This window comes from Lissotriton vulgaris, chromosome 8, assembly GCF_964263255.1.
Source record: "Lissotriton vulgaris chromosome 8, aLisVul1.2, whole genome shotgun sequence".
NCBI classification, from domain to species: Eukaryota; Metazoa; Chordata; class Amphibia; order Caudata; family Salamandridae; genus Lissotriton; species Lissotriton vulgaris.
The window spans coordinates 217257972-217270878 of NC_141696.1; the positions used below are offsets into that span (position 1 = coordinate 217257972).

The 12907-nt window shown below is 40.7% G+C and overlaps 1 protein-coding gene across 1 annotated transcript in view; it reads left to right on the forward strand.

Moving 5' to 3' along the window:
* Window positions 1-12907, forward strand: part of FAT3 (FAT atypical cadherin 3) — a 764758-nt gene that overhangs the window by 270955 nt on the left and 480896 nt on the right. Inside the window, exon 3 of the mRNA XM_086933989.1 lies at window positions 1686-2000. Coding sequence (XP_086790115.1) covers window positions 1686-2000 — 315 coding nt within the window. The remainder of the gene's footprint in view (window positions 1-1685; window positions 2001-12907) is intronic.

Here is a 12907-nt window from a genome sequence, read left to right on the forward strand (position 1 = left end):
TGCTATTTGGTAATCGCAAACACTAATGTACTACATTGTATGTAACACTATTTGAGATTCCCAGTGGGTCACAACTAGACCTACCTCATGAATATTAATGAGGTAGGTAATCCATTGGCAATCGTAAAAATCACAGAGATAGTGGCATGCTGACTGTGATTGCTTTTTAAATAAAGCAATCCTTTTATTTAAAGCAGCCAGTGTGTTTTTTAAAGAAAGAAATGTTTTATTTTCTTTTTTTAAGAGTAGGCAGTGGTCTGTGGAACCAATGGCTGCTCTTAAAAAATATTTTGACAGCCATGCTCAAAGGGGAAGAGAGTTGGTGGTAAAATGCACATGTGTTTTGACCGCATTTCAGTCGCAAAACATTTTTACATACCAATGCAAATCGGTATTAAGAAAAGACGCCCTAAACACGCCCTATTTGAAAACCGATTCGCAATCCCAAATTGTAATTCGGTAAAAGGGTACCAAATAGCAATTTGGGCATGGTGCATACAAAATGCCTTTTTACTTTCGAAAATTGCCCGATTATGCCTATCCGGCCGCTTGCGACAACAAAAAAGCTTTGTACATGTAGCTTTAAGTTTGTTATCCATAACATATAGGCTTATTTAGAGTTTTCCTGGGAAATATCTGTCTACTTATGTGTAGGTGCATGCCTTCTACTACACTAGCACTGGAAAGGCTTATTGATTTTTCAATCTCAGTCCCGATGGCTGAAGTGTTTCCACCGATGCCTCCTCACATGCATCTGACATGTGAGGAGGCACACTAGTTGCTAAGAACTTCAGTCCTAATTCATCCACTTCTAGTGACAGGCAGTAGTATTTCTGCTCCAGCTTGGGACCCTCACAAACTGGATCTGCTGTGGTCCCTCACAAACTGGAGGTACATGTCCAAGTTGGTCAGAGGGGTATGGCTATTTATAGCACCAGGAAAACGTATGAGTCTCCAGAGATTGACATGTATTGCGTGTGATAAAAAGGACATATTCTGAGTTTTTGGGGAGTAACATGGGGACTTTGTTGTCCAACACACCAAAATCTACCTCTAACAGTAAATATCGTATTGTTTTCCCCTGTTAAATACTGGGAGGTTGGAGCTGCCAAAATTGAATGAAAAGTACGGTACTTAACATATATGGTAATTACAAGGTGCTGTAAATATCATCCAATGTGGAATTCCAACTAACTCAGAATCAGGGTCTGTGTACCTGAGCTGACTAAATCAAACAGCAAGATGGGCAAATAATGCAGAATCACGTGGTATATTCTGTGGCAGTATTATTTTACTAGTTTAACATTTCAACACTCTTTAATACTGTCTGCAAAAGTTTCACCTCATTAGCAGCAGTGTTTTTAGTAACTTTGCCCTGACTGGGTCTGTCTTTATCTAAAGGTTCAAACGGCTAAATGTGGATTGTTTGTTACTTTAGCATTACACAAATATACACAAAGAAAAACTGTAAGGTTGTATGAAAAATGAATTGATTATTTTCGATAAGACACTATTTACATAACTACATGAATGCAATACTCCTTTCTCAGGTCTCAAAGGAATTCAATATTTACTGTGAGCATGTGTGAGGAAATTGTATTGAGAAGCACTGGTGTTTGGATGTTCTTCACTGTGCATGACCATGATTTTATTAATGTTATGTTTGCTTTTGTCTTGCCTCACAGGATTTATATCTACTGCCGATGTTCTGGACAGGGAGACAACAAAAGCATACTGGCTCCGGGTCTATGCAACTGACCGGGGCGTGGTCCCACTGTATTCCACCATTGAGATCTACATCGAAGTGGAAGACGTCAACGACAATGCGCCTCTGACGTCAGAGCCCATTTACTACCCCGCTGTCATGGAAAACTCCCCTAAAGACGTGCCTGTGCTGCAGATCCAGGCCCAGGACCCAGATTCTACTTCCAGCGAAAAACTGTCCTACCGGATCACGAGCGGAAACCCTCAGAATTTCTTCGCTATAAGCTCCAAGACAGGTAGGAACGCGCCATGCATTTGAGACCTGTGAGGATGATGCCTGTAGGCTGGTGATGGAAATTTACTTCTGAACTCTACTTGTTATGAATAATGGAAATTGATGTATTGACTGAGAGTTTTTTCATAGGATCTTTGGGCCAGACCTGTAATGCAATTTTAACAAGATTAAACATTTAGAATGTTGCTGCACAATAAATATAAAACTATGCATACATTTGATAAATATGCTTTCTGTAGGTGTTTTAATGGTATGTTATATCCCCTAGCGTTTGCGGTCTGTTTTGCTCAGATCATAAGATTTATAACGCCATATTTTTGTGCATTGGGTGGCATAAGATAACTTGTTCTGACTGAATTTATTTTATAGGTTTGTGAGAAAATAAGGACGTGCTTTGTGGGGCAGTGCTTAGTCAAGCATGCAGCTTTGCTGCTGTGTTGTGTGCATGGTGGTGACAGGTTGCAATACTAATGTGTACTATTAATATAAGCCGAAGTATAAATATATTTGGATCAGATTGAATACTATGCAATGTTGAATGCTGACTCTTCAGAGATTGCTGACTGTTTGCAATATCAAAAATGTATGATTGCCCTAATTCTATTTTATTTGCATTTTTTTTTAATATAGATGCCGGATATTTAGCCTTACATTTTTTATTAGAAAGGGAGGATTGAATGCATAGGTCATGTGCGCAAGGTTAACTCACTGGAAACAAACTGGCCCAGCATTCGAATGCTTACAAAATTACATGTTTTTTTAATGTTTTAATGGTATTTGCCAATCCAACTCCGAACGGCAAATTCAAAGAAAAAAGTTCAAAACTGGGGTTTATTTTGGAAAGCAGGTGTGGGAACAATAGAAGCTAGGGTATGTGCAAGCAACACATAGGGGTAAAGCGGGTGGGGGTAACAACATGTACAGGGGTGCGGAAGCAACACAGGAGTATGCAAGCAACACATAGGGAACAGGTGTAGGGAAGCAACCCAAAGGGCGCAGGGGTAGGAAACAGGTGAGAGGAAAAGAAGCATGGAGTGGGGGGAGAAAATCAAATGGCTGAGAGAGAGTTCATTTGGAGCTTGGAGGGGGTGGACGTACCCAGGCAGAAAAGCAATGTGGACAGGGGAGCACACTAGGCCAAGCACGTCACAGAGGGTACTGAGGGAGAAGCAGCGGGCGAGAGAGAGTAGCACAGAGAGGTGAAGAGAAGCGCACTAGGGAAACAGCTGGAACACTAATGTACTCACATAGAGTGCTTAAACAACAACAAAAAGGTAGCGCCTGAAAGAACGAGCAATGAAAGGGCACTGTACTGCATCCATGCTCCAGGGGAGGGACAAACTGAAGAAGAGAAAGGGAAGCCGACACAAGCTAAGAAATAAAAAGCAAACAAATGAGAGTGTCAATAAAGCCAACCAATGGTTGAGCAATGGTCGGGCTCTAAGCCAACTCTAAGTTAACAATACCTCTTGTAACAGAGCGATCATGTTCTGTCTTGTAGCTGAGAACTCACAACACAGACAACAAAGCATCACATTTTACAGTAGCTAGCAGCTGTGTTTTAGGGCTCATTTGAAAAGATTTTAACTGTGTAGACAATAGCCTTTTCTTACTCTTGAGACTTCATTGCTGAAATAAGTCAATGCATTTGAGCCAGTTAACATAAATAGGCAGAATTTGGCAACCTGAGTTACATGACTCAAGGGCTTCACCCCGGGCCATGTGCTTTATTTTCCCTCTCTGTCAGTTTCCTTAAGAAACGTTGTATTTGCCAGTTTATTGCATCAGGAGATCCGCTGTTCTGATGTGTGTTTTTGTCCTGAGCCATCTCACTCAAATGTTCTTTACAAAGTACACTATTGCAGGAGTGTGGTCATGACACACATTACACACATTTCCAGGGAAATTCTGGATCCCTAATAATAACAATGGCAGGGGTCTTCTGCCCATGAATCCACATGTTGTCCCAAGTATAAAATCTAGAAAAGCCCAATCTTAAGGCAACATTGTCTTTAAATTTGCTCTAGTTATCATGTGAAGTCAAACAGCTAGATTCATGAAAGGAAATTGCGCTTGCAAAGGGCCAGATTCTGAGAATCTGGCCCTTTGCGAGCGCAATTTTTGCATTTGGGATTCATCATCCCAAATGCAAAAATCGCTATTTGCGAAATCGCAAATTTTCTGAGGATTTGCATTTAAGGAATCTCTATTAGAGATTCCTTAAATGCAATTCATTAACCAATTTTAAATTGTGAATTCGCAATATTTGGCCGCCATTTACCACGAAGTCTGACTTCGTGGTAAATAGCGGAAAAAATAGAAAAATGCACTTCAGTGCATTTTTCTTTGTTGCATGTTACACACACACATGTCCTTTGGACATGTGTGTGCGCAACAGCTGTGTAAATTTGCATTTCAGGGGTGCTACAGGGTGTCCGTTGGGCAACCCTGGCACCCTTGAAATTGCTATCTTAGAATGTGTAGGAATCGCAATTTATTTAGCGATTCCTACATGAATCCCGTTTTGCAAGTCCTTAATAGCGATTCCTTAATAATCGCTATTAAGGACTCGCAAAATGGCTCTTTGATGAATCTAGCTGAAAGAGAAGTGAAAAGATGGTTGCCAAGCTTGGTACCTCATCATGGTTGTCAAAATAGATGATCTGTGAGAAGAAGTGTGCAACTAAATAGATAGTCATGAATGCTTGAATGCTCTAGGAGATTCCTGAACTTACTCAGTGTTGTGAAATAGTTTCCTTCATTCTAGAAGGAATTGGGCACACTTTGGAGACCATTGCATATGTGAGCATATCAGTACCACTGATACCTTGTACTGTGTGAGCTGGGTCACACAATTAATTTATATTTTAATGAGTGATGCTGGAGATGCAATTCAGGGAAGGCATACTTAAATGTAAGTTGATTATATGAAATATTTACCTCAAAATAAATAATTTAAAAAATGCATCTTCCATGGCCATATTGAACCTGTGTGAATGGGATTCATCACGTTTATTTTTGGGAAGGACACTCAACAAATGTGGATTGATAAGCGTTTATTGGGGAGCTGAGAAATATACATGCAACGCATGGCAGGTTCAGCCTTCCTCTGAGTACTACCAGTTCAGGAATCCATTGACATCAAAGTGTAACCTCAGATAGTAAACATAACAACATTCCACATGTATGACTCTTATTGAACTGATGTGGTGACTGAGGAATAGATGCAAAAATGGTACATCTTACCAAATCCGCCATTATCTCTTGTATTGTAAAAGTGGTTGTTGTTCTGTGGAGGTGAATCCCATGATAGAGGTGTTGTGTTTTCATCTGTGTGTTGTTACCTCCACCTGCAGAGAGGCAAAAGCTGGAATGAGGTTCAGTAGAGGAACTTGTTAAAGCCTCACTAGCTATATGAGGTATTTTAGAAGTCTGGCCGCAAAGAAATAGAAAACAAAAGTGGGCAGCAGAGAAGATGCAGGGCCTACTGATGAAACAGTTGAATGCTATTTTGATGGAGGAGCCTATACTTGATTTTACCGCAAAAGCCTTATATTTGAGATCCATTGGAGTGATCTATTTGTCCCTACAATAACACGTATCAACGTTCCTGTTGAAAATCAAGTGCACAGAATATTGAGTGCTATTACTGCCCATGAATTGAGAGAAAGCACAAAATACCTATTGAGACCAGGCACGGCCCATGCAGGTAAGAGCGGTGGTGGGAAGCATGGTTGGGATGGGGATTTGACATATAAGAACCAGGGAAACTTTAAAAAAAAAGAAAACCATAGTTTCTGTTTTTTTTAAATGTAAGTTGTATGTTGAATTCCCCCTCAACCCGCCACCCTGCTCCACTACTCTTACCTGCACGTATTGAGACCTTGGGAAAAGCAAAGTGCTTGGTGAGTCGTGGGTCACACATCATGCCAGGAACTCACCAGAGACTTACAGATTGAGTTTATTTTAGTATATTTTAAGAATCCCACTACCAGATACTCTGGGATGCATTAATCCTACCCCCGCCTTGTAGAGCTCAAATAAGTGTGCCTTTTTTTGTCCTTCCTGTCTAAGCGCAGTCTGGAAACAGTTGTTTTCTTCCTAGAGCCCTTCTGAGCTATGCCCTGGGTGAAGCACCCCAGGAATTCCAAAGCAGGAGCAGATGTATCTTGTCTATTTGTGTATTGACCTAAGATATCAGCAATCTATACAGTTCTCTTTTCTGTTGTTTATCCCTTTTAGACCAGTGCTTAATTTGTAAAAGAAAGAGTGCTGGTAATACAACTTTGTTCAGAATCCTGCAGTTAGTGCAATTAAACATCAGTGCATCAAATACCAAATGCTGGTAGTTTAAACCCACCCCATTCCTCTTTACTCCTCTACCAAATACTCCCTGCACCTTTATCTCACTCCAGCTTGTTACTTGCTCTCTTTGTGACGTTTTTTCCATCTTTCTCTCTATCTGTCTTTCTGATTTGTGTGCTTTCCCTCTCTTGCTCTCAGTAAATACATGATGCATAAAATAAATGCTTGTCCCCAAAAATAAGTATTGGTGGCCCCCAACAGCAATCGCCTGCTCATATGAAGCTCTGCTTTTAGATGTATGTCTTGAAACAGAGCTACACTTTGCTCTTTGATTTTTGACATTTAAATGGACATGGCTTGCTGTTTCATTTTGATGCCTGGTACTGCAGAAGTACTCAAGTGAAACCCAGTCTGTCACTGTTTTGGATAATTGTGTTCTATATTAAATTACTGGCATATGCTTATACATTGTCATAAGACACCTATCAATTGTGGTATGCAGTTCTGTCCTCAAAGTGGAACTTGTGCTAAGTTTGGAGAGATTGCTTACACTCCTTTCCAAAAATACTTGCTTTGCCTTCTGGCAGTTGTGATGGTGCACCACCAACCTTTCACACCATCCCAGTCGTGGCTATTTATACTGCACTCCACATGGAACCTTTTAAGGCGCGGCAGCCAGGGCACTCCTATTTCAACCAGTATGAGCTTAACTAGAAATTTCTGAAAACATATCTAAGACACTGACTTCTATACATATTTAGTCTCTATATTGTGTACACACAAGTGCTAAGGAAATTGCAATGTTTCTAGTCTTGTGTATCCTGCAGGTGTAGACCTTGCTAGAGGTCATTATCAATCTTCTGCTTAGAAAGCACTCTTCTTGTTTACAGGCTGCTCAGAAATGCACATTTATTTGGAGACTTGAATGATAATGATAACTGTTGCTGTTATTCACAGCCATTATCCCAATTAATGATGTTCTGGCTGTATTAAAAAAAATTATATACAGAAATATTTAGGACACAATATTTATGTCAGGTGATATTCTGACAATAATATTCTGTTACCACAGTGTTAGAAATTGGGGGCCTCATTTCTGAGGATTTGACGTAGGGCAGTGTCACAAGGAATCTTGCTGTGCTGCCCTACATCAAAAGAACAGGGCAGTACTACAGCGCCAAGAAACCCAAGGGTGTATGTGCGCTCAAGAAATTGTTATTAACATAACATAACATAACAGTAATGCCCGATATCTACAAGATATGATAATACCACTGGGGTAACCCAGTCACATGCAGAACATGGGAATGGGTATGTTATAGGAGTAGTGGTTCTGCCACAAAAGGAACCTAAAACATTTCTTACATTGTCCTCACAATCATTGATACATTAAATCACAACACTGATTTCCCCAAAAACAAATAACTTCAACTAAATTGAATGGTGTCAATTGTTGTATTAAAAAGTCATATTTTTTTTTCTTGAACTTAAAAAAAAGTCATATTTTTAAGAATTAGTGATCCAAAACAGGACAAATACACAATGTACACAACTTCCAAAAGTAGTTTTTACACAATGGTGGAAAACGGGGGAAGTGAATACAGTACTTTCTTTACATATATCACAGTACAAAAAATACATAACAAATAATACATGTACTATTCCCCTGCACTGGCGCACAATGGGCTGCCATGCGCCAACGCAGGCACCCTTGCGCCGTGGTGCAGTGGTGTCTGCGTTGTAGGAGTGATTGCTTTTGTGCCTGAAGGGATACCTTCCAGGACAAATCATGAGAGGTGTTTTCCTCTTTCTATGTGTGCTACAGAATAGGAAAAAGAAGGAGGAAAACTACGGGGAGAAATAAGGTTATTTCTCATTGTTGTGCCTCACTAACGGCACTCCTGGGGTGGCGTTAGAACCTGATGAATACCCAGGTTTACGATTCCTCGTATTCCATAGAACGCCCCTTTCTCACGTGTTCTGTGTGAAAGGGGCACATATTTACAAGGCCATTAAAAGGCAGGCAAAGTTGATTTATTTGCATGGCCGTGTAAAAATTCTGAGGCACATTGCGCCACCAGAGCATACAAAAAGTGACAATCTGGTAACGCAAAAGTGCTATTAGAGGCCTCATAAATGAGGCCCTGGGTCTTTAGTTGACAGAGGTATGCACCCTGTCTAAGTAGGGACCAGAATCCTAGTCAGGGTAAGTCATATACACACCCTAAATGAACATGTGCCCCCCCCCCCCCCCTCTGGTAGCTTGGCACGGAGCAGTCAGGTTTAACTTAAGTGGCAATGTGTAAAGTATTTCTTAAATTACAGTAACACAGTGAAAACACAAGAAAAAGACTCCACACCAGTTTAGAAAAATAGAGAATGATTCTCTGAGTAAAACAAGACCAAAATGACAAAAACCCAATCAGTAGAACTTGAGATATGATTTTTTAAAGAATAAATCCAAATCAGTGCTTAGAAGTCAATAGCGCTAAAGGTCATGTGAGACCGGGGTAAATCCAAACTTCAGGCCGACCACAATGGAGGGCAGACCTGCTACAGGATCCATGCATGGCCTGCTGAAAAAGTACCTATTACGGTGCATGCATCGAGGACTCCCTGCATCAGTTCCGATTCACACAGTTGGTCGATGTGTCAAAGTTGAGCCTTGCAGTCGGTGTCAGAGGGTCAGTACTACATCAGATTGGAGCCTCTTAGCACCGTCTTCGGAGCTGTGCTGCATCATCAAAACTCCCGGTCAAGACCCATGTCATCATTGAATTGTCAGTGCGTTGATATCGGAGGACACTGCGTTGGGTCTGATTGGTGCGAAGGTGTCACTACATCGATTTTTGCAGAAAACAGCTACAGAACCCACTCCTGAAGCCCAGCACTGGAGGGAGCACCTCAGACAAGGGTAAGACTCATGTGTGAGAGTCCAGCTGCACCTGCAGAGTTGCAAAATGTATTTTGTGACCCTATGACTTCAGGGAACAGAAGACAAGCCAATAATCCCTTGGGTTCAAGGATGTAGACATCAGGGTCAGACATTCTCACTCACAGGAAAGGAGCAGCAGGAATCAGGCCAAAACAGCAGAGAATGTAGCAAAGTGAACATGTGTATGTGTAAGAGTGTCTCAATGTGTGAGTGAAAGGGACTGAGTGGCAGTCAGTGGCATGTAGTGAGTGCAAATGAGTGAGATTGAATGTCAGTAAGTAAATATGAGTGAGTCACAGCGATTGAGAATCACTGAGTGAAATTAAGGGTGACTGCAAGTGAGCAAGAGTGGGTCAGAGAGAATAAATTTGTGTGAGAGAGCATTAGATAATGTATGAGAGAATGAGTGAGAGTGCGTAACAGTAACTGAGTGCAAATGTGAGTGAGAATGTAAGTCAGGGTGAGTGAGAATAATTGATAATGTGTGAAAGTTAAAGTGAGGATCAATCGTTGAGTGAGAGTAAGAGAGAATGTGAGTGAATGAGTGGGAATTAATGAGTGAGAATCCATGTCTGTGAGAATGAGGGAGTGAGGAAAAGAATGCAGTTGAGTGTGAGTGCTAAATGATGAGTGGGTCAGGGTAAGAATTAATGAGAGTGAGTGTGACTGAGTGAGAATGCATGATTCACAGTTAGAATGACTGCCTGAGAGTGAGGCATAGAAAAGCATCCTACCATGATAAATTGTTGGCCCTGACTTAATAGATGTAAAATTTGCAATAAGGTCACCCTTGGAATATAAATGATTATAAATGCAAAATTTTGTAACTGGTATTGTATATGTAATTTTTGGCATTAAGGTCCACCCAGGGCATATCGGGTAACTATGACAAAATACTGGCACTGGCACAATGGAGGTACATTTTGAAAGATAGGGGCACAATAGAACATTTTGGTAATGATGATGAGGTCAATCAACTCCTGGGGAATATCAGGCTTCATAGGCTTGGCACACCATGAAAGGTCTTGAATATTTAAAGAGTGCTCTTTCAGAGCCATTGGCATTTTAACAAATGTATGTGAAAAAAGGTGCACTGAAATGTGCTGTTGATCATTTTATTTTTCGTTTTCTCACTTGCTTCAACCATTTGCTACAATTTAGAGCAAGTAATGCATAATGTCCCCCACATTCAAAGATCACGTCAGCACCCTAATATAATGACATCTAAAATAGACATGTGTGTTTTGTTGTTATATTGCTCATGCAGTTATTATGAAACTTCAGAAATGTCATCTATTGTGATGTTATCAGGAAGGTAGGTCATATGATATGACTTCCTGTGATGTCTCTAAGGTCTAAAGGTGAATGATGTCACTTCCTCTATCACTGGCCTCTTGGTGAATGGACATCCATGCTCCTAGGTGTCTGCAAATTTCATTGCCACCTTTTTATGTCTAAAACCTTAAATATCAGAATTCCACTCACAACCTTGTTCAGACCCACCCAACCTGCTTATTCTCAACTTATAGCTCACTTTGTCCTCCACCTCCTCTATGACAATCACCCCTCATCTACTTAGGAGCTTACACATTTCATTTTGGCAGCAAACACATCATACACATCAGGAGAGGAGTTGGCCTAACGGCTAGGGCGGTTGACCTCGAATCTGAGGAACTGGGTTTGAGTCTCGCCAATGACGCTGAACATCCTGTGATTCTGGTCAAATCCCCTAATCTCCCCGTGCCTAACAAAAAAATGAATGTGTCCTCATGTAATGCAGTGGGTGCTATGTAAAGTGCTCTGATACCCGATTCGGGTCAGGTTTGCGCTATATAAAACTCTGTACAATAAAAAATATATATATATATATATACCTGCTCATCAGTTAGTAAAGGCACTTAACCTTCTAATATTTGAGCATTTATTCTCTAACTCTTCAAACGTTCTGTTTGCCGAGTTTATGAACCTGATCCAAAGTCACCATGATCATTCCTACCATTAAAAATCCCAGTGTGAGAAGGATAACCCCTCTAACGGCTGCAGTGTCTCCCTTCCCCATCACTACTCTTGGATAAGCCATGCTTAGTCTTTAATTGCATGGCTGTAGTTTCCTTAACCCCTTCGCTGCGGGGGTTAATCCCACGCTGTGCTGGGGGGGAAGGGGGGCGCGCACAGCGCCCGCATGCTCATGACGAGCTCAGCTCGTCATGAGCTACAGTGCTCCTGTGCTCATGACGAGCTCAGCTCGTCACAGGTGCATTGGCTCCGTGGAACGTTCAGCACAGCGGGGAAATTATCCCCGCGTGTGAGCGTTCCACGGACCATGACGAGCTGGGCTCGTCATGAGCACCGGAGCGCCGTGGCTCATGATGAGCTCAGCTTGTCATGAGCATTCAAGAGGTTAAGGTCACTTTTAGTGCAAACAGCACCTTTCTATGAAGACACGTTTATGCACACAGTTCATGTCGCCTGTTAAATTTACAACCATTGTCTCTCTTCAAAATATTTCTTTTGATTTTCTTCTGTATCCTAATTTTTTGCTGTAACTTTTGCACAAATGTTCACCTAGAATTAGGATGACTTTTGAGTAAATTGTAATTTTAAGAATAACGTGAGACCTCGAACTGGGGTCGGAAAACGCAGATATAAGAGCCCTTCTATAAATATTTTCTGAACAACACTCTTTTGCATATATCGCGAAGTACATGTTGACCATTAGAGACATGTGGTGCCTTTAAATCAATTTGGGGACTACATGTCATTTAAATACATAATGTAAAATATATGCTAAGGAATTTACTTATATGTAGGCTTCTGTTTATCATTGTACAATGATCATCAAGGTTGCCTTCCTAAATTCCGTAGAAGTCATTTGAAGAGTAAAACTGAACATTATTTTGCACAAGTTGTTACTTCTTTCTGTACATTGTCATTTAGTTAATGACTTTCCCACGAGGGCTTCCCAAGGTCAGCCATATGGCTTCAATTCAAGTGTCCTGCAGGTGGCAATAATTCTTTGAGATCAGATGCAGAGCAGAGACGCCTTAATCACAAAATTAGTATTTGTTTTGGATAAATAAACATGGAGGTTACGGTTGATTGGAGTTAAATGAGGTATTACGAGAAAAGGCCCCTGGCTCCAATTAACATTGAGCAGTTTTGTAATGACTGACTTTGCCTGGCATCGGCTTCACAAGCACATTCTTTTATTCCAGAGCCCATAAATTAGCATTCTGTTGTGGGCAACTTTAATTTGTTTTGTAGATACTAAAAAAACGTGCTTATGTTTTTCTTTAGACTTGCAAACGACAACATTCCTAGAAGTGGTAAATTGTGAAAAATAACTTTGTTTCCCCCAGAGAATTTATGCATTCATTTATGTTCAAAAACTTTTTTTTGTAAATACGCTTGTTTTTGTTTTTTTGTTTTTTATTTTGACACATTTTATATTATGTTATGTGATTTTGAATTGGCCTCTTAGCAATGAGGCGATACTTGAGCCTTCATAAGGAGATGGTCGGATAATTCCAGTGTGTGTGAAAGCTAGTGTATCTGCACATATCTGGATTATGAGCTTGTTGGCTAACACCGCTCGCCCGCAGTTTACTTTGATACATTTTGGCAGGTAAAACATCCCAAATGTACTGGTGAAAAAATGTCTAGCAATT